We start from the raw sequence: 18,383 nt of genomic DNA on the forward strand, positions 1-18,383 counted from the left end.
AAGTTCAGGCGCCAAGATTATTTTGATCGACACCCCCTATGTGCCATTTTGACCAGAGCAAATGTGGTGATGAGCCTCTTCCAACTTCTGCTACGGCTATCTGAAAAAGAAACATACCACCACGTAGATTCTCTTCTCAGGGCGCTGGACCGTCCGGATGTTTCCTCGTACAGGGCTGGTATAGGAGTGTCATGAATTAACTACGGGTCAAGCTAACTTCGCAATAAGGTAAACCCAATTAAGTAAAATTATTTATTAATCAAAAACAAATAAAATGAAGTTAACTTACAAGGGACATCTTTGACCTCGAACGCTCGGAACTGCGCGATTCAATGCTTAGAATAACAAGCAATCATAAACAAAACAGTGGTGTGCTTCATTTCCGTGCAAAACTCCGCAATTGCCTGCTAGCGCCACTAGACCGTGGCGTGGTGTAGCTGCACTAACCAGTGGTCCAGTTTCATGAGTGGTATAGCTGCAGTACGTATTTGTCTCTTGGAGTGTTCGAAGGCGAGTTACTGTGTACAGTGCAGTGATATCATGAAGAGAATTAACCCTACGCATGTGGTCCAAATATTAGGACCAAGTTGCGACGTGTTGAATATAGAAATGACATCGGGGCCGAGTACATGGATTTCGCGGATATATTATATTACATAATAATTCAGAAATATAATGGCGATAACACAGAAATACACGACGTAACACTGGATAGATATGCGGATTTTGAAGGACAGGAGGAACCTGAACCTGGCTCTTCAAGCAGTAAGCGACATTCATCTCCAGAGCGACAGGAACAGTCAAGTCAAAGTGAGTACGAAGTCTCTCCACCCAAAAAGAGGAAGTCCAGTGTATTAAAAGATATTGATGACAGCGTACTAGTGAACATTTATGAGGACTATTAAAATCGTGGCTCAATTCCTATCGCAAACTAATGAAACACTATAAGTGCATCAAAAGTAAATCATATTGCACATTAATTCTAAATTATGTGTCTAGGAAACGGAGAGCAGGTGCTCGTTTCTAAGGAAACAGACCGTCGCAATTACAAACTATAAAAAGGTATGTAATATCACAATTTTATGGTGTATGGAGGTATGGATCTACGGTTCACTATTGGCATCTGCAAATGTGGGCACTAGAAGAAGCTAAAATAGTTGGCTTGGTCAATTTCAAAGCTTCCATTTCCTTTATCGACCATCTCAAGCCTGAAAATGGCATTTCATGCAGGCATATTACTAAATTTGTCACACGTAAGGACATAGAAGACGATAATATTATACGTCAGGAGGCACAAAAGTTTGTGGAAGAAGTGAACGTGTTATTAACAGAGGAGGGCGTGGATAAAGGCAATCTTTGGAACAGTGACCAGAGTCAATTCCAGTATGAAATGTCTTCAGCATCTACACTGTCCCACAGAGGAGAGAAAACTACAAGTAATGTGTTGTAGTCTGTACATAGCTCTATCCACAGCTACACAATTGATGTGGCTTTATCAATGGCAGGTAGACTAGCAAACAAGTTGTACATCTGTTTTCAAGACACACAAGGCACTTTCGGTCCAAATATTTTAAAGAAACTTGAAACAACCTGTCCACGAAACATTTATGTGGAGCAAAATTGGAAAAATGACTAAAGAACACATGATACGTTTACTAACTTCAGTCCTTGCTGAATATGCAACAATTCAAAAGAGCCTATTGGTGTGTGATTCCTCGGCAGGTCATACAGATCGTACCCTTCTAGATGTAAGTTTTCCAAACAAAGATGTTACGCTGAAGATATTGCCACCGAAAACATCAAAATATTGCCAACCCCGTGATGTTTATTCTTTCGGCAATATAAACTCTATATCAGAAAGATTACTGATTTTGTAAGACTACAAGGTGCCAAACCACAAGTGAAGGTACATGGTCGTTATTTCATCGTGAAACTTCACTCTGTGAATTATAATCAACTTGCTGCACCTACGTATAAGCCTATGTTGCAATATGCTTGACGAAAGGCAGGTTATGACATTGACATATCAACAGCATTATTTGAAAATGTAATTAGTGTGGCTTTTGATATTTGACTGCGTGAATGCGAAAGTGATTTGGAATGTGATAACGTGGCTTTAGTGAGGTGTGCACATTGTTATCTCCCAATTTGTTTTAAGCACTTGATCGAAATCCTGCATCTGGACTTTGAAGACTAATATAAGCACTTTCAGGTGTGTGGTACTGCTGTATATGTGTGTTTTGTACTATTATAAGTACTTTAAGCAGAGAGTTTTTGGTGCCGCCGATTGAAAATGTAATGATATACCGACGCCATTAAATTATATCATTTCCTTCCTATGGTATTGATATCTTGTTACTTTGTTTCTCTCTATTAAAATATTACTTCAGGTAGAATGCAACGTTTTGCTTAGAAATGACGCACACCACTGTTTTGTTTATGATTGCTTGTTATTCTAAGCATGGTTTCGTGCGGTTCCGAGCGTTCGAGGTCAAAGTTGTTCCTTGTTAGATAACATTTGGTAATCAAAACATAATTAAATGAAGTTAAATAAAAGCGGTATTAAATATCAAGAAATTTCCACATAAAAAACTGACGTTTAATAGAGCTGAAATAAAAAATAAAACTCACATCGGAAAAATCAAGATTAACTGTGGACAATTACAATGTCGTCAGACTAAAATCCAAAAGATATTTCAAAACTCAACTAAATTAACGACACAAAACTCAAATTACAAAATGTAGTTAAGACTGAAATTGTTAATTTATTTGTCACAGCATCATGAAGTAATGATTCCAAACAGTTAACTATTAGTCTCATTCAATATCAAACGTGTGACCTAAACTTTGAAATATAACCATGAACATAAAACATCACTTCAGTTCAATGAAGTTGCACCTCTATTGATTGTTCAATGGCTGCATACCGCCAGACATGGCTGTCTTAACATTACCATAAATAAAATAATAAAAACACAATTATAAGCCCTGATAATATTAAATATAATTCCACTGTGAACTTATCGGACCAATATTAACAGAATTAACAAAATAATTACATGTAGAGGGTTAGTGGTCAACTTAGCCTCCTCTCCAATACATTTTGCCGTTGGTTGCGTAAACACACTCATTTGTTTACACTTCACATCACCTCACTGACACTAGGAAATATGTTTCTTATTCATACTTAAATTTACGGCATTTACTTTGCTTTACCTGACCAAACAGGTTGTTGACCTGACGGAAAGTTTACTATTACCTTTAATTGATTTTTGTGACATTTAAATTCGTAGGTTTTGCGTTGACTTTCTAGGGAGTACAGACAATGCTGCATTTATTTTGACTGAGACTGACGGGTTATCCATTCTAGCTAACTCTATTAGCTATTTAAATTTAAAACTACGAGAAAAATGAATATTTACAAAATAATAAGACAACATTAACAATGTAGTGATCCAGAAAATAGGACAAATGACTCAAATCACACAATTTATCCACTACCTAGTATTTACACAATTTAATGTTCACGACCTTCCACGCCTATTTAAATTATAATCAAACCCATGATTTAGATTGTCATCAGTGACACAAATGTCTGCCAAATATTATGATAATTAGCTTCCCTTAATTTATTTATGATTATTACACATGCAAAATTTGTGTAAAGAAGGTTAGTGTTTACCAGATTACTTAATTAATCAATTATTTTAATTCATCAGTTACTACAATTAACCACATGCAAACATACGTTTTAAGCATACAGTGCTTATCTACAGTTATAATATTTAATGTTGAAATTATTATCAATTTTATTTATCATTGTCGACAATCACTTCACAATTACAAAACATTATCCATCTCCTCAATTAATCATTAGAGATTTTGACGTCTCACAAGTATCGCTGTATGATAATAATTGCCAAACTCGCTTATAAGTAGATCTCACATGGGTCCATTCTATTCAATTATCCCTTATTATCCCTGTTCATCGTTTGCGTCTTTAATATTCACTTAGCTCATACATCATCGTAGATTTGCTCCTATCCATAGAGCTATTAATATTCAATTATATTATCTTCGCTTGCTTTTTACATTAAAGACAAAATCCTCATCTCAAATATTCAGGGATATCTTATATTCAACACTAATAATCAGCCTATCTAGCTTTCAATTGGACCTGTATTTCATTTGTATCTGTATCTTGCGAGTTAACAACGATTCATCAACACAGCCCCTATCACGGCCATCTATCTGCATATGTGATTTCCTTTACTATGATACATTCCCTTCGTCAATTAAATATTACGTGTAACGCTTTCATTTACGCAATTTAAATTCCGAACTATCATTATTATTATTATCATAGTTTAAGTTTAACAACTGCATTACACTGCGTGATTTGACAATAAACACGCAATCTTATCTCCACATATCCACGTTTGAAATGTAGAATTGACATTCTTTTTCTTCTTCTCCTTCTTCGGTTTGATGTGACCGCGAAATTATAATCACGATTATAATTGTAAATCACATCTGTTCACAAGATCAGAATAAATTTGACAATACAATATTCGTTACTAACTTTTATTATTATTATTATTATTATTATTATTATTATTATTATTATTATTATTATTATTATGACATAAGATTTCTGTAGACTCAGATAATCCTTTATTATTATTATTATTATTATTATTATTATTATTATTATTATTATTATTATTATTATTATTATTATTATTTTGTGAACACATATTTATCATTCAAATTAAGATCATGTGACAAACAATTATTTAAAGTTTACATTCTGATAATAATAATAATAATAATAATAATAATAATAATAATAATAATAATAATAATAATAATAATAGTCTAATAATAAATTATTATTATGGTAATTCGGCGGTAAACAAAATCAAACATTACGATTCAGACATCTATGTTAGATCTTGGAATTTATCCACATATAACGAATTTTCACCTGGAAAATCCGTATTAATTATTGTACCGGGCGGTACACCTCCAGGCCGCTAGTTCAAATATTGCGCCAATTTAAACTCCTCTACAGGAGAAGTTTTGAACCTTGAAAACTGAACTAATTCTACTATTTCTTAAAAGATGTCACTACGGTAAATGGTGTAATTTTGAAATTTTCTGAACTGTGTCTATTCCGACGTGTTTTTGTTTACTATCTAGCAAGAAGTGTGGACGTCCTCTTCTAGATGTCACTGCCTAAGAACTATAATTATGCACCCTAGTGCGAAGTGAAGGAACTGTTTTTTGAAGAAATTTGGTATTCATAAGTTTGTTTTTTGTTAAATTTCTTTCATTCATTTTTGGGGTTGGCAGTATAACCCTTCTCTTTCCGCCAGTTTTGAATTTAACCAATCAGTAATTTCTGTAATTAATTTTCCTCCAATCATAGCTTTCTTCCTCAGGTTTCCATGTGTAATTCCTAGTCTACCAATAAAGTTGAAGGGGTGTGTCTATTCATTCTTGAAAGGTCTCGAATTTTCCACGAGGGTATAAAAACTGCTGATTTTCTTGTCTCCGGGCCAATTCATCGACAACTTGCTTAGTGTGTGATTATGTAGCAGGGGGCGGGAAGCGCCTCTTTCTTCGGGCAGCAGTTCATCAACAAGGTAATGGCCTGTTAACATCTTTATTTCTTGCTAGCTCAGCAGTTTTAACCCGCGGGGGAAGGTTCGAATCCTTTTCAATGTAAACCTTACTATATTCATGTAAATTAACCGCAATTTGGGATAGAGAGTGCTTAACCCTCTCGAGCTCCCACTCATGTTGTGTTGAGGTGACTACGTTTTCATACCCGATTTTCTTCTCTTCTTAGTGTAATAAATTATTCTTCTACGAGTCACCTCCCTAGTATGGGATTAGCCCCTGTATAACTGGCCGAGTGCCACCTAGGTTTTAAGAAGTTTCATGTAGGAGTGGAAGCTACGCCTCCAGTCAATTTGGTTTTTTGGGCCATTTACTTAACCCATTTATTTTGTTTTCCTTCCTGCGACGGCCCCGTAGATTGGGTACTAGTTACCCCTGTTTCCTTGTGTGCCTTAAGGGCAGATAGTAATGAAGTTTGTTGTAGCCTTTGATAGGCTTGTAAAATTGAGAGCGGGTCTGCTCTTTTTCTCTTAACATTGTAATTAGGAGCAAGTGCTCCTCGTACTTAGGGGTTTTCTGCCCTTCAGCTATGGTGGTTGTGAGCTGAGAGCTCAGGAATTAAACTTGGGGCTCGAAGCCCAAATCTTGTAACGACTGTAATCTGTAACTTCCTAAATAGTTGATCTGCTACTTGGTACCTGTTACACTTTTGTTATTTGTTGTCATTTGTTGATTTTGAAAAGAAAATATAACCTTTGTTAAAGTTTTAAATTAACTTTAATTCTGTAGTTGAGACCTATTCCCGCCCGCACCTTCTTTCACCTCTAACTACCACGGATAACTCCGTAACAAGTGGTAGCAGAGCGTGGTTGAATGGGTCTCAATTTAGCCCCTTTTGACGGCTAAGACTTACTTTGTTTTTAACACTAACAATTTTCTCAGTCGCTGTTTTTTCTTTGGTTTTTTCTAAATTTGTAAATCATTCGTCATCATGTCCGGCCCTCGCGATGTCCTCCATCCCTCCTATTTGCGTAAGGAGGAATTAATTTATGAATTATCTATTAGAAACGTTCAATCTGGAGGCACGGTTGCGGTGGATGCCAACAAACGTAAAGATTCCCTCACTTTGGCAATTAACTACCCAACTTTGGGAGAGAAAGAGATTGACGACGCTCTCTCCACGATCAATGACAATGTTACTGAACTAGCATCCGTAGTATGCTTTTTGAAGAAGGGAATCCAACACCTAACCATCTTAAACGTGTGCAAGCTCGATTATTCCATTTTATAATAGGCTTCATGATCAATTTACTCTCAAATTGAGTGACATTCAGGGAAAGGAGGCTAGTGCCCTCATTGAAAACATTTCTAAATTGTCCAGTACTGTTGGTCAGTTGTTATCGGGGGTAACGGCTCCCAAGACTGACCCGCCCATGGCGGTAAACACTTTCATTGAGGAAACTTCTTCCAAAGGGGAAGAAAATGGAACATCTGCAGTTACTCAAAAGACACCTGCCCCTCTAGAAACCGAACCTGATCGTCGGCCCTCAATTCCGCCCTTCTTTTTGAATAATGCTCCCTCCGAGCCTCCGTCACCCCCTAGGCAGTTCCCTACTATGTCACCTGGCTTCAGTAGTTTGCCTCATCCGTTATCAATGTTACTTAGGGGTATTTCCAAGTTTTCGGTTAACTCTACCAGTGAGGTAATTTCATTTTTGAGATTTTTGGTCGAGTTCCAAGATCATGCCCTAGTATTTTTCCCTCTCTGCTTCCCAAATTCTTCAAATTATTTATCCTATGCCATAGGTGTCCTCTCAGACAAAATACTTAGGGCAATTGCTGAACAGTCATCTATTGAAGACTTTCACGCCCGCCTTCTCGCAAACTTCATTCCGGCTCGAGCTAGGTCATCTCTTATTCAAAAGCACTAAAATCGTGTACAGCGTCTGGACGAAAGCCTGGCCGAATTCATCCAGGATATCAAATTCTATACCAGGGTGTTTGCTTTTCATTTTCCAGAAGATCAAATTGTTCATGCTATTGTGGAGGGAATATCACCATCCTATAGGTCATATTTGTGTTTTGCGACGCGCCCGCAAAACTTTTCTGAGCTTGAAGCATTGGCCGTATCAGCCGAAGGGGTTAGATATGCTGACACATTACGTGTCGCGAGGGAGCCACCTCCGTCATCAAGTACCTTTCGGTCCACTCCTCGCCGAACCGTCACAACCCGTAAATGTTATGCTTGCGGGTCGCCTGACCATCTTCGCAATAAATGTCCATTGATCAAACCTAGTAGGACAAATAATGGAGCAGGTTCATCCCAAGGCTGCTTTAAATGCGGCGCGTTTTCACATATTGCCAAGAACTGCCCTAATGCTAGCAGCACTCCCTCCTGCTCAACTTCGGGTGCAACTTCCACCAACAATCAAAAATGACTAGTGGCTCCGGCTGAGTCGGTAGATTCATCCTTTCAAGGCTCAGCACAAATTAAATCTGACGAAAATGCAGGAAAAAGTCAGAACAATTTTACATTACCATTTGGATGTCCCAGAGAATGTCTTAGGATTGCGGCGGATTCACCCGCATCGGTTCCCTTCCTCAAAATTGAATTAAATAATGAACCTGTAACAGCTCTGTTAGATTCTGGTAGTGTGTGTTCCATTATTTCGGATGAATGGTATTCGAAATTGAAATCTGTTTGTAAACTTCCTGACTATTGCTCGTCCTCGGTTCAATATGTTTCGGCTAATTCTTCTCCATTAGAAATTTTAGGTTCCTTAAATGCCAAAATTCGTATTTCTAAATTTACTTGGAAGGTTAACTATTGGTGGCAAAGCACTTGTCTTGCCCCATTATATTGGGAACAGACTTCACGTCCTATACTGGTCTAGTGCTCGATCTTCAGAGCAAGTCGTGCACTTTCAAATTTGACAGTAATTCCAAAATCCCTTTGCTAAAATGTAGTTCTGTGTCAAGTTCATCTATTTCGCCTACCCAGGATGAGATGTTGTTAGATCTTAGACATCTACCTGAGGAGCAGGCTCATAGTATTCGTAAGCTGTGTCAGTCGTTTCCAGAGGTTTTCTCGGATACTCTTGGTGTTACTGACCTTATTGAATACAAGATTGAGGTTACGGATTCCATCCCCGTTAGATTTCCACTTTATAGGCTATCTCCGCCTAAAATGAAGGCTCTGAAGGAGATCATTGATCAGATGTTGAAGGATGGCATTATTCGCCCTCTTAGTCGGCATATTCATCGCCTATTTTCCTTGTTCCGAAACCGCAAGGTGACTTCAGGCCCGTGATTGATTATAGGGCTCTCAATCGGAAGGTGGTGTTACAATCTGTGCCCCTTCCCGACCTTCATTCTTGTTTTTCATGGTTTCGTAAAGCTAAGTTCTTCACCATCTTAGACCTCAATCAGGCTTATAATCAGATACCGCTAGCAGAGGAATCCAAACACCTGACAGCTTTTGCCACAGATTGGAACTTGTACGAATAAAACCGCGTGCCTTTTGGGCTCCCCACGGGAGCAGCTGTAATCACTAGACTGCTAGATAGGGTCTCCTCCGACATCAAGTTTGAGTACTTGTACCACTATCTTGATGATGTCGTATTTTCGGAGACCTTCGAAGAACACCTAGATCATCTGAGAGAAGTTCTCAATCGCCTTCGTAAGGCTGGGTTAACTGTGAAGTTGTCCAAGGTCGCCTTCGCTAAGTCTTCCATGTCATTCCTAGGCATTTGTGTCGCCCGATGGTGTTGCAGTCGATCACTCTAGAACACAGGCCATCCGTGATTTCAAGCCTCCCAAGGACATCAAAGGTATTGCTAGGTTCATTGGTATGGTGCATTTCTTCAGGAAATTTATTCCTAACTTCGTTAACAGAGCGGCGCCCTTGAACCTTCTTCGTAGGAAAGGCGTCAAATTTGAGTGTGGGCCTTCTCAACAAGCCGCTTTTGAAGATCCTAAATTAGCTCTGTGTAATGCCCCTGTTCTTGCCATGCCCGATTTCTCGAAGAAATTCATCGTCCAAACCGACGCGTCGTCGTCGGCATTGGCTGCGGTCCTTCTTCAAGAGACCGATCAATGGAGGCGACCCATCGCCTATGCATCTAGGACTCTTTCGGCTCAAGAAGCCAAATATTCCATCTATGAACTTGAGGGTTTGCCTGTCTTGTTTACGCTAGAAAAGTTCCGCCTTTATCTGGAACATGTCAAGTTCGACTTGGAGACTGATAACCAAGCCTTAAGTTGGGTCTTAGGTAGGCCGCGTCGTACTGGTCGTATAGCCCGGTGGGCCATCCGAATTTCTGCCTTCCAATTTGACGTTAGGCATATCAGAGGTACTGAAAATGTTGTGGCAGACGGACTAAGCCGCATGTTTTCCAATGATGTAGAGACCCATGAACTGGTCGATAGTTCTTCACCTCCCCAGTCCATACGACCTGAGGTTAATGCCATTTTAACTGATGCTCCCATGTTGTTTAGGGATCTTGAGAAATATCAACGTGAAGATCCGACGCTGGCCCCTAGCATGGAAACTCTTTCTTCTGGGGACCATGTTGTCCCTTATGTGCTGAGGAATGGTGTTTTATGTTGCCCGTCGAGGCATGACAATAAGATGAAGGTGGTGGTTCCAGCCGTTCTTGTGTCCATGATCTTCAAGTACTATCATGAGACCCCATTAGGGGGGCATTTATGTATCTTTAAAACTAGAGAAGAGATCCGGGAGATGTTCATTTGGAAAGGTATAGACGGTGAAATTCGTGAACTAGTTAAAACTTGTAAAACTTGTTGGATTAATAAACCCTCCATGTCCACTAAGCAAGGGCTTTTGTCTTCTCATCAAGCGTCGCGCCCCATGGAACGTCTTTACATCGACTACGTAGGACCCTTCCCCCAGTCAGAGGGGAATGCCAACAAGTTCATCCTTGTGTGTGTAGATGGCTTCACTAGATTTTCTTGGTTATTTCCGACTAAGCTGGCTACCGCTCAGTCCAATATTTCCTGTTTAAAGTCCATTTTTGCTTCTTTTGGTCTATGTCAATATATTGTGTCGGATAATGCTAAAGCTTTCACATCCAATCTCTTTCGTAAATTCTGTTTTGGTTTGTCCATCTCTCATGTGACTACTTCTGCTTATTATCCTCAACCATCTCTAGCTGAACGAGTCAATCGTAATCTGAGGTCGGCTCTTATTGCCTATCATCACGACGATCATTCTAGGTGGGACACGTCCCTGCATTGGTTAGCTTTCGGTTTGAATTCGGCGGTTCATGAATCTCATAAATTTACTCCAGCTTCTTTGATGTTCAAGTTTGTTCCCAACACGCCGCTCTCTAACCTTTGGTCTCTTAGTGATATTCTACCCGAGACAATAGATCCTGATAACATTAAAGATCTTTGGAAGAAGGCTAAGGCCAATCTTGAAGTGTCTCATGAAAAGGTTAGGGAAAGATATGATCGTGGACGGAGACCCACCCATTTGACGGTAGGCGACCAGGTTATGGTCAAGAATTTTGTTCCCGCGGGCAAGCTTGCCCCCAGATTTCATGGGCCGTGCGTCATTTTAGATTTCCCTACCCCGGTGACGTTGTTACTAAGCAATCCAGCCACCGAGAGGATATTTAGGGTTCACCTGTCGCAGGTGAAACCTGTCTAATTTCCGTGCTAACTTGGTCCTTATAATTTTGTAAGAATCCTGAAGGTAATATTTTTAAGTTCATTTCAAGACCTTCTGCCCCTTATTGTTTTACATTTGGTTGAATCTGCCTTGTATAAATTGCGTGAAACCTTCCCTGAGGTTACTCTGCTGTCCTCTCCGTAAGGCCATTACCAAGCTCGCGTCTCCTGCTAAACCACACCAGTGGCTAATAAAAATGAAATAAAAACTTCCACGCCGCTGGCCCCTCAGCCTCACCACAAAGACTGTACCCTAAAACCATTATGGTCCAACAAAATTCTGCCGCCGAGATCTTAATGTTTCAGTGCCCCCGCAGCCGTGCGGCGCCGTACCGCCACTGAGGTGGGGTACGGGCCCACTCCACTCCAGTGAGGTCAACCAGTGTACGGCGAGTCTGAGTCCTCCTTCCGGCTAAGGCTGATGTGCGGCGCACCACCTGCAAACTGCCCGCGGACTGTAAACAATCGTCGCGTGTGCGGCGTGCTTCACCACCACTACCCCTCCCATAGTAGCGGGAGAGGTGTATCTCAGAGTACTTGAGGGGTCCGAGCGGCATCCTCTGAACACAAGCAGCGGCGGCTGGTCTGGCCGTCAAACTTAATCAACAGCTAAAGTTCTTCTTCAGCTACATGGACACCTTATTACTACAATTAATAATTTTTTGCTTCAAATCAACCTTTGGTGGACTTAGAAAAGTTTTTTCTTTCAAGAATTAAAGTGTCTTTTGAATTCAACTCCTACAAACATAGAGACCTTTCATCAAAATCTACTACAAAAGTTTAAAAACTGGACTTAATCTAGTCGCACCCACCAATATCAAACCTATTAAGAGATCTCTGACTACTAAAAAATTGGTATTTTCTCTGCTAAATTCTTCTTCATCCAATCTGCAAAAGACTTGGACTTTGTTTTAAAACAAATATTTTTGTTTTCTTCGGTGTAACCCTTGGGAAGGACTTTGGGGGGGGGGGGGGAGGTCTGTACCGGGCGGTACACCTCCACGCCGCTAGTTCAAATATTGCGCCAATTTAAACTCCTCTACAGGAGAAGTTTTGAACCTTGAAAACTGAACTAATTCTACTATTTCTTAAAAGATGTCACTACGGTAAATGGTGTAATTTTGAAATTTTCTGAACTGTGTCTATTCCGACGTGTTTTTGTTTACTATCTAGCAAGAAGTGTGGACGTCCTCTTCTAGATGTCACTGCCTAAGAACTATAATTATGCACCCTAGTGCGAAGTGAAGGAACTGTTTTTTGAAGAAATTTGGTATTCATAAGTTTGTTTTTTGTTAAATTTCTTTCATTCATTTTTGGGGTTGGCAGTATAACCCTTCTCTTTCCGCCAGTTTTGAATTTAACCAATCAGTAATTTCTGTAATTAATTTTCCTCCAATCATAGCTTTCTTCCTCAGGTTTCCATGTGTAATTCCTAGTCTACCAATAAAGTTGATGGGGTGTGTCTATTCATTCTTGAAAGGTCTCGAATTTTCCACGAGGGTATAAAAACTGCTGATTTTCTTGTCTCCGGACCACTTCATCGACAACTTGCTTAGTGTGTGATTATGTAGCAGGGGGCGGGAAGCGCCTCTTTCTTCGGGCAGCGGTTCATCAACAAGGTAATGACCTGTTAACATCTTTATTTCTTGCTAGCTCAGCAGTTTTAACCCGCGGGGGAAGGTTCGAATCCTTTTCAATGTAAACCTTACTATATTCATGTAAATTAACCGCAATTTGGGATAGAGAGTGCTTAACCCTCTCGAGCTCCCACTCATGTTGTTTTGAGGTGACTACGTTTTCATACCCGATTTTCTTCTCTTCTTAGTGTAATAAATTATTCTTCTACGAGTCACCTCCCTAGTATGGGATTAGCCCCTGTATAACTGGCCGAGTGCCACCTAGGTTTTAAGAAGTTTCATGTAGGAGTGCAAGCTACGCCTCCAGTCAATTTGGTTTTTTGGGCCATTTACTTAACCCATTTATTTTGTTTTCCTTCCTGCGAAGGCCCCGTAGTTTGGGTACTAGTTACCCCTGTTTCCTTGTGTGCCTTAAGGGCAGATAGTAATGAAGTTTGTTGTAGCCTTTGATAGGCTTGTAAAATTGAGAGCGGGTCTGCTCTGTTTCTCTTAACATTGTAATTAGGAGCAAGTGCTCCTCGTACTTAGGGGTTTTCTGCCCTTCAGCTATGGTGGTTGTGAGCTGAGAGCTCAGGAATTAAACTTGGGGCTCGAAGCCCAAATCTTGTAACGACTGTAATCTGTAACTTCTTAAATAGTTGATCTGCTACTTGGTACCTGTTACACTTTTGTTATTTGTTGTCATTTGTTGATTTTGAAAAGAAAATATAACCTTTGTTAAAGTTTTAAATTAACTTTAATTCTGTAGTTGAGACCTATTCCCGCCCGCACCTTCTTTCACCTCTAACTACCACGGATAACTCCGTAACAATTATTATTATTATTATTATTATTATTATTATTATTATTATTATTATTATTATTATTATTATTATTATTATTATTATTATTATTATTATTATTATTGGATTGAGCTTATAACAATCAGACTTCGATCGCCAATCTGACTACTTTAATTTCTTGATTTAAAATATGATTATTACAACAGATGCATCACATAACTGTCATTAGGCCTATTATTAGTTTGTCCGGTACATGAACTTAATAAATATTTGCAACTATACTACATTATAACACTACCGGACAACGCGTTAATCTACAGTATTCATTTATTAAGATTATAAAGCCGAAATGTTTATGTCTTGCTTATTATATCTGAAAAAGTTTCATGATCGTTGTTGTTTTAAGAGAGCACAGTGCTAGTTTTTTAGCCCCCAGAAACATTTCACTATTAAGGCAAATACTGTGTGGCTACAACACAAAAAGCTCTGTTACGGCGCGTTCACACTAAGGCGATATAAGATAAGTGATATATCGTAAGCGATATACGATACGCGACACGCACAGACAGATACTTGAAATCTAAAGGGATGTGGTAAAAAAAGGTTCACAGCTGCGCGATTGCACAACATATCGCAAGTGACATATCTCTCGAAGTGCAGTTTGCTAGTCTCTTCAGCGATTAGTATCATACGATATTTGAGCTGTGAACATGACAGGAAGAAGAGGAGATAATTCTGTAATACCTTTAACTAATTAAGTGGTACTGATTGGTATAATTTGTAAAAAAAAAGTATGTAAAAATTATCAAATTAAAAATGCTAAATTTTATTAATACTGCTTTTTATATTCATATCTACTTACCTTATAGCAATCAGAAGTTTTTTATCTGAAGGAATGGCCTTCCTGAAGGGTGTATCTTTTTTTTCAATTGTTCGTGACACTAGGCTTTTCAGAAAATGAAAGTTTTCAGGATGCATTCGATAAAACTCCCTGAATTTTGATTCATGTTGAGACAGCTTTCGAGAAACAACAGCCGAGCTATGGTGCAGGTTGGTAAGATTGTAGGGATGTACCCAGTACTTCTCATCCTACGCCTGAACCAATAAGCCACTAGAACGTCTTCCTCACTTGAACTCATATTTGTAACTGATGTAGTGAGAATTGTGTTTCAGCCAAATTTTTACCGCCCAGATCACGCCAATTTATCGCCCACTGTCATGAACCTTCCTAGCAATATATCGTCTCAATATATTCCTTACTATATATCACTTATCTTATATCGCCTTAGTGTGAACGGCGCCTTAAGGATGGATGACAACGAGATATCTCTATCCCGGTGATGTATCCTACAGCTCACTTCATATAAATTTACTCGTAACTAACATCATACAACACAGAATGCTGAATGACCTATTCGTATGAGAACGCGAAAACACACAAACACAGATAGACAAATATGGTAAAATGTAAATATAATTTTAAAATAAATCCATCTACTCTACTTACATTATCAGCAATGTAGAGATTTCAAGACAGAGGTGGAACATTCATCTCTTCCATTTACACTCTGTTTGAGGAATCTTCGTCTGAAGAGTCACCGAGGCATGGGCGCCCAAATGACAGTTTCTAGAGGAGGGTCCAGACCTGGGGGTACGTAGTAATTTTAATATTTTGGAAGATAAATGGCGATTTCTACTCTGCGGTAGAATAACCCACGGTATGCCCTGCCTGTTGGTGGGGGACGGTACTACCGCTTTTACGTAATACTGACTTTTAAGTCATTTTCTTGAAAGGAAAACACGTGACTACACTAGAGTTTTGCATTTCCCTGAGAGCTAGAGGGGGGCCGCGCCCCTACCTTGCCCCCGGGTATGGGCGCCCTTGCACCGATTTTCTTGAAAGTAAAACACGTGACTACACTAGAGTTTTACCTTTCACTGTGAGCTACAGGGGGGCCGCGGCCCCACCTTGCCCCCGGATATGGGCGCCCTAGCACCGAGGTGAATGATAACGGGTTCGATGTTGTCCTGAATTTCATAAGCCTTCCACATATCATTTTCAGTTTTCTTAACGTGATTCATATAATTCATCCAGTTATCAGGTGTGGCGCACGCTAAAACTTCCTCAATGAATCTTTGCATTTCTTTCACTTTGAAGTCCATATTATGTAAGCTCACATATCGTTTCACCTGAGCCCATACGAGTTCAGTGGGATTTAATTCGCATTGGTAGGTGGCAGCTGAAGTGTTGTGTATTCTCTTTCTAAAGCAAATTCATATATCTTATCGTATTTTCCCATTTCCAAAGCAATAATGCCCCTATTCAAACTGTAAACAGGTGGCCACGTGTTTATTTTTGTTGGATGTGTGAAAAAGTGTAGTTTTCAATTAACCTTTTTCAGGTGGAATATTCCCTATCTGTTGTTTTCCTAGCCTTTTCTTGAATGATTTCAAAGAAATTGGAAACTTATTGAATATCTCCCTTGGTAAGTTATTCCAATACCAGCATGTTCGATGAAAAGAACGGGAGGTTCCTCACTGCTCCTTTGTCAAACCCCCAGATTGGTGAAAGGTTAGTTCATCTTCCCTAAATAGAGCACAGTGATGTTTTAGGCCTATTCTTTGTTTTTTAATAAAATGCCAGTTTCAGTACAACTGTGTAACAATTAATTTTAAGAATTTTAGATGCAGTTCCATCACAGTTTCCAAACTGCCCTTAATATCTCTCTGGAACCACTACTGCCTGCCGTGAAGATCAAGAAAACAGGCGGCGTAGAGTGGAAAAACAGTGTTTAGAAAATGCTATTACTGACAGTTTACGTACATATAGTGAACATGCTGATGCAATAACATTTGAAGACTTTGAGGAATTAAAGCTGAAAGTGAATGACATCACATTTAATACTAAATGGGAATTGCTCAAGAAAGAATCAGGTTTATATTTCACGTTAATGAAAGAAGAGTTTGACTGGAGAATTCAGTGTACAAGTATTTTTTGTTTGCTTTGGTTACAAACATACCAGCAAAGCACAGATATTGAAATACTTATTGTCCACACATCGGACGTGATTGGCTATATACTGTCTAATATAAGCCACTCTACAAAATACTAACTTGTTGAGGAAGTAACTGGCTATATCTACAAAACGAGATGAATTTATAAATAACCATTAATGTCTACAGCAGATTTCTCATATTTAAATATTGTACTTGTTGCTTCCTTCTTGTTTAAAGGGCCCTAACATCTAAGGTCATCGGGCCTTTAAATATTGTGATCAATGCCTATTACTCCAGCTGTCTGCAAATCTGCAGTATGCATGAAATATATGACACCCTTCATCCTTTTCTTTCCCACTAATATGTATATATAGAGTACACATACTTTTCCAATTGGATTTCCTTGGCAAATGCTTCATATATTTTACATTTTGAGTTTACTGACAAGTAAGCAATGGCACGTGGGTATCTTTTGTTATTTGTTTTACGTTGTACTGAGACATGCAGGTCTTGTGGTAACAATGGGATGGGACCTGTTTGAGTATGTGCGATATAAAACCAGTAGCAAGAAATTTATTAAGAATAAAATATTAATCTTAAATTGTTCTCTTTCTTTGCAGATGATTGATGAAACTGCAAAGCAGCAATGCTTATGGCCAAGGATCTGTACAGCAGGCTAAAATGGATGTTTACAGCATAAAATAACAGAGAGGCTTATTGCAGTAATCGAAAATCAGTGTGTAGTTATGGAGCGATTTCTCACTGTTGTTGAAAAAATTAATAAATATCTAAAGTGATTATTTCACTATTATTTTTGTACTCTCATCGAGTAAGATGTAGCAATTCCTAGTTTCCAATCAAAATTTTTAAGGATTCTGGTGTGTAATATGGTTCTTAGACTACCTAAGTTTCCACACTACTTCCTTTCATACTCTCTGTGAACTTGTATTCAGGAGATAACAGGTTCAAATCCTACTGTCGGCAGCCCTGAATATTGTTTTCCATGTTTTCCCATATTCCACAACAGGCAAAAGCTGGAGCTGTATCTTAATAAAGACCATGGTTGCACCATTCCCAGACCTAGTTCTGTCCTATACCATCATCGTTGCCATCTGTGTCGATGCAATGTAAAAACCGTAGCATTTTAGACTCTTGTGCCTTTCAGTAGTCAGTTGGTAAAAACATGCAAATGAACTAGACACCTCTGTTTATATTTAGGATTGTGGTTTCATCTTCCAAGTTTGAAATCAGGCAGAGAGAAATCTTACATAACTTCCCTTCATCAATGGTTACCAAATGACGAAGCATGTAAAAATGTGGTGATAAGTATTATTAAATTTTAAAAATATTTATGTCAGTCTGAGTAGCTCAGGTGGTAGAGTGCTTGCCTTTCGAGCTCAAGTTGGTAGGTTCGATCCTGACTCAGTCCAGTGGTATTTGAAGGTTCTTGAATATGCCAGCGTCGCATTAGCAATTTATTGGCACGTAAAAGAACACCTATCGGACAAAATTCCAGCACCTCCAAAAGCCTCAAAAGTAGTCCGAGGGACATAAAACAAAAACGCATTATTATAAAATTGTTTATAATATGTTATTATAGTAGGACAATAACAGTTAATTATAACTGACCAACTGCAGAAGAAATATATAA

At 38.9% G+C, this 18,383-nt stretch overlaps 1 protein-coding gene across 1 annotated transcript in view; it reads left to right on the forward strand.

The window, feature by feature from the left end:
- AP-1sigma (AP-1 complex subunit sigma-2) overlaps positions 1-17,543 on the forward strand; it is a 424,692-nt gene extending 407,149 nt beyond the window's left edge. Inside the window, exon 5 of the mRNA XM_067136778.2 lies at positions 17,353-17,543. Within this exon, the coding sequence (XP_066992879.2) occupies positions 17,353-17,412 (60 nt within the window). The 3' untranslated portion in view covers positions 17,413-17,543. The remainder of the gene's footprint in view (positions 1-17,352) is intronic.
- The last annotated feature ends 840 nt before the right edge of the window (positions 17,544-18,383 follow it).

Source organism: Anabrus simplex, chromosome 1, assembly GCF_040414725.1.
Source record: "Anabrus simplex isolate iqAnaSimp1 chromosome 1, ASM4041472v1, whole genome shotgun sequence".
Classification (NCBI taxonomy): domain Eukaryota; kingdom Metazoa; phylum Arthropoda; class Insecta; order Orthoptera; family Tettigoniidae; genus Anabrus; species Anabrus simplex.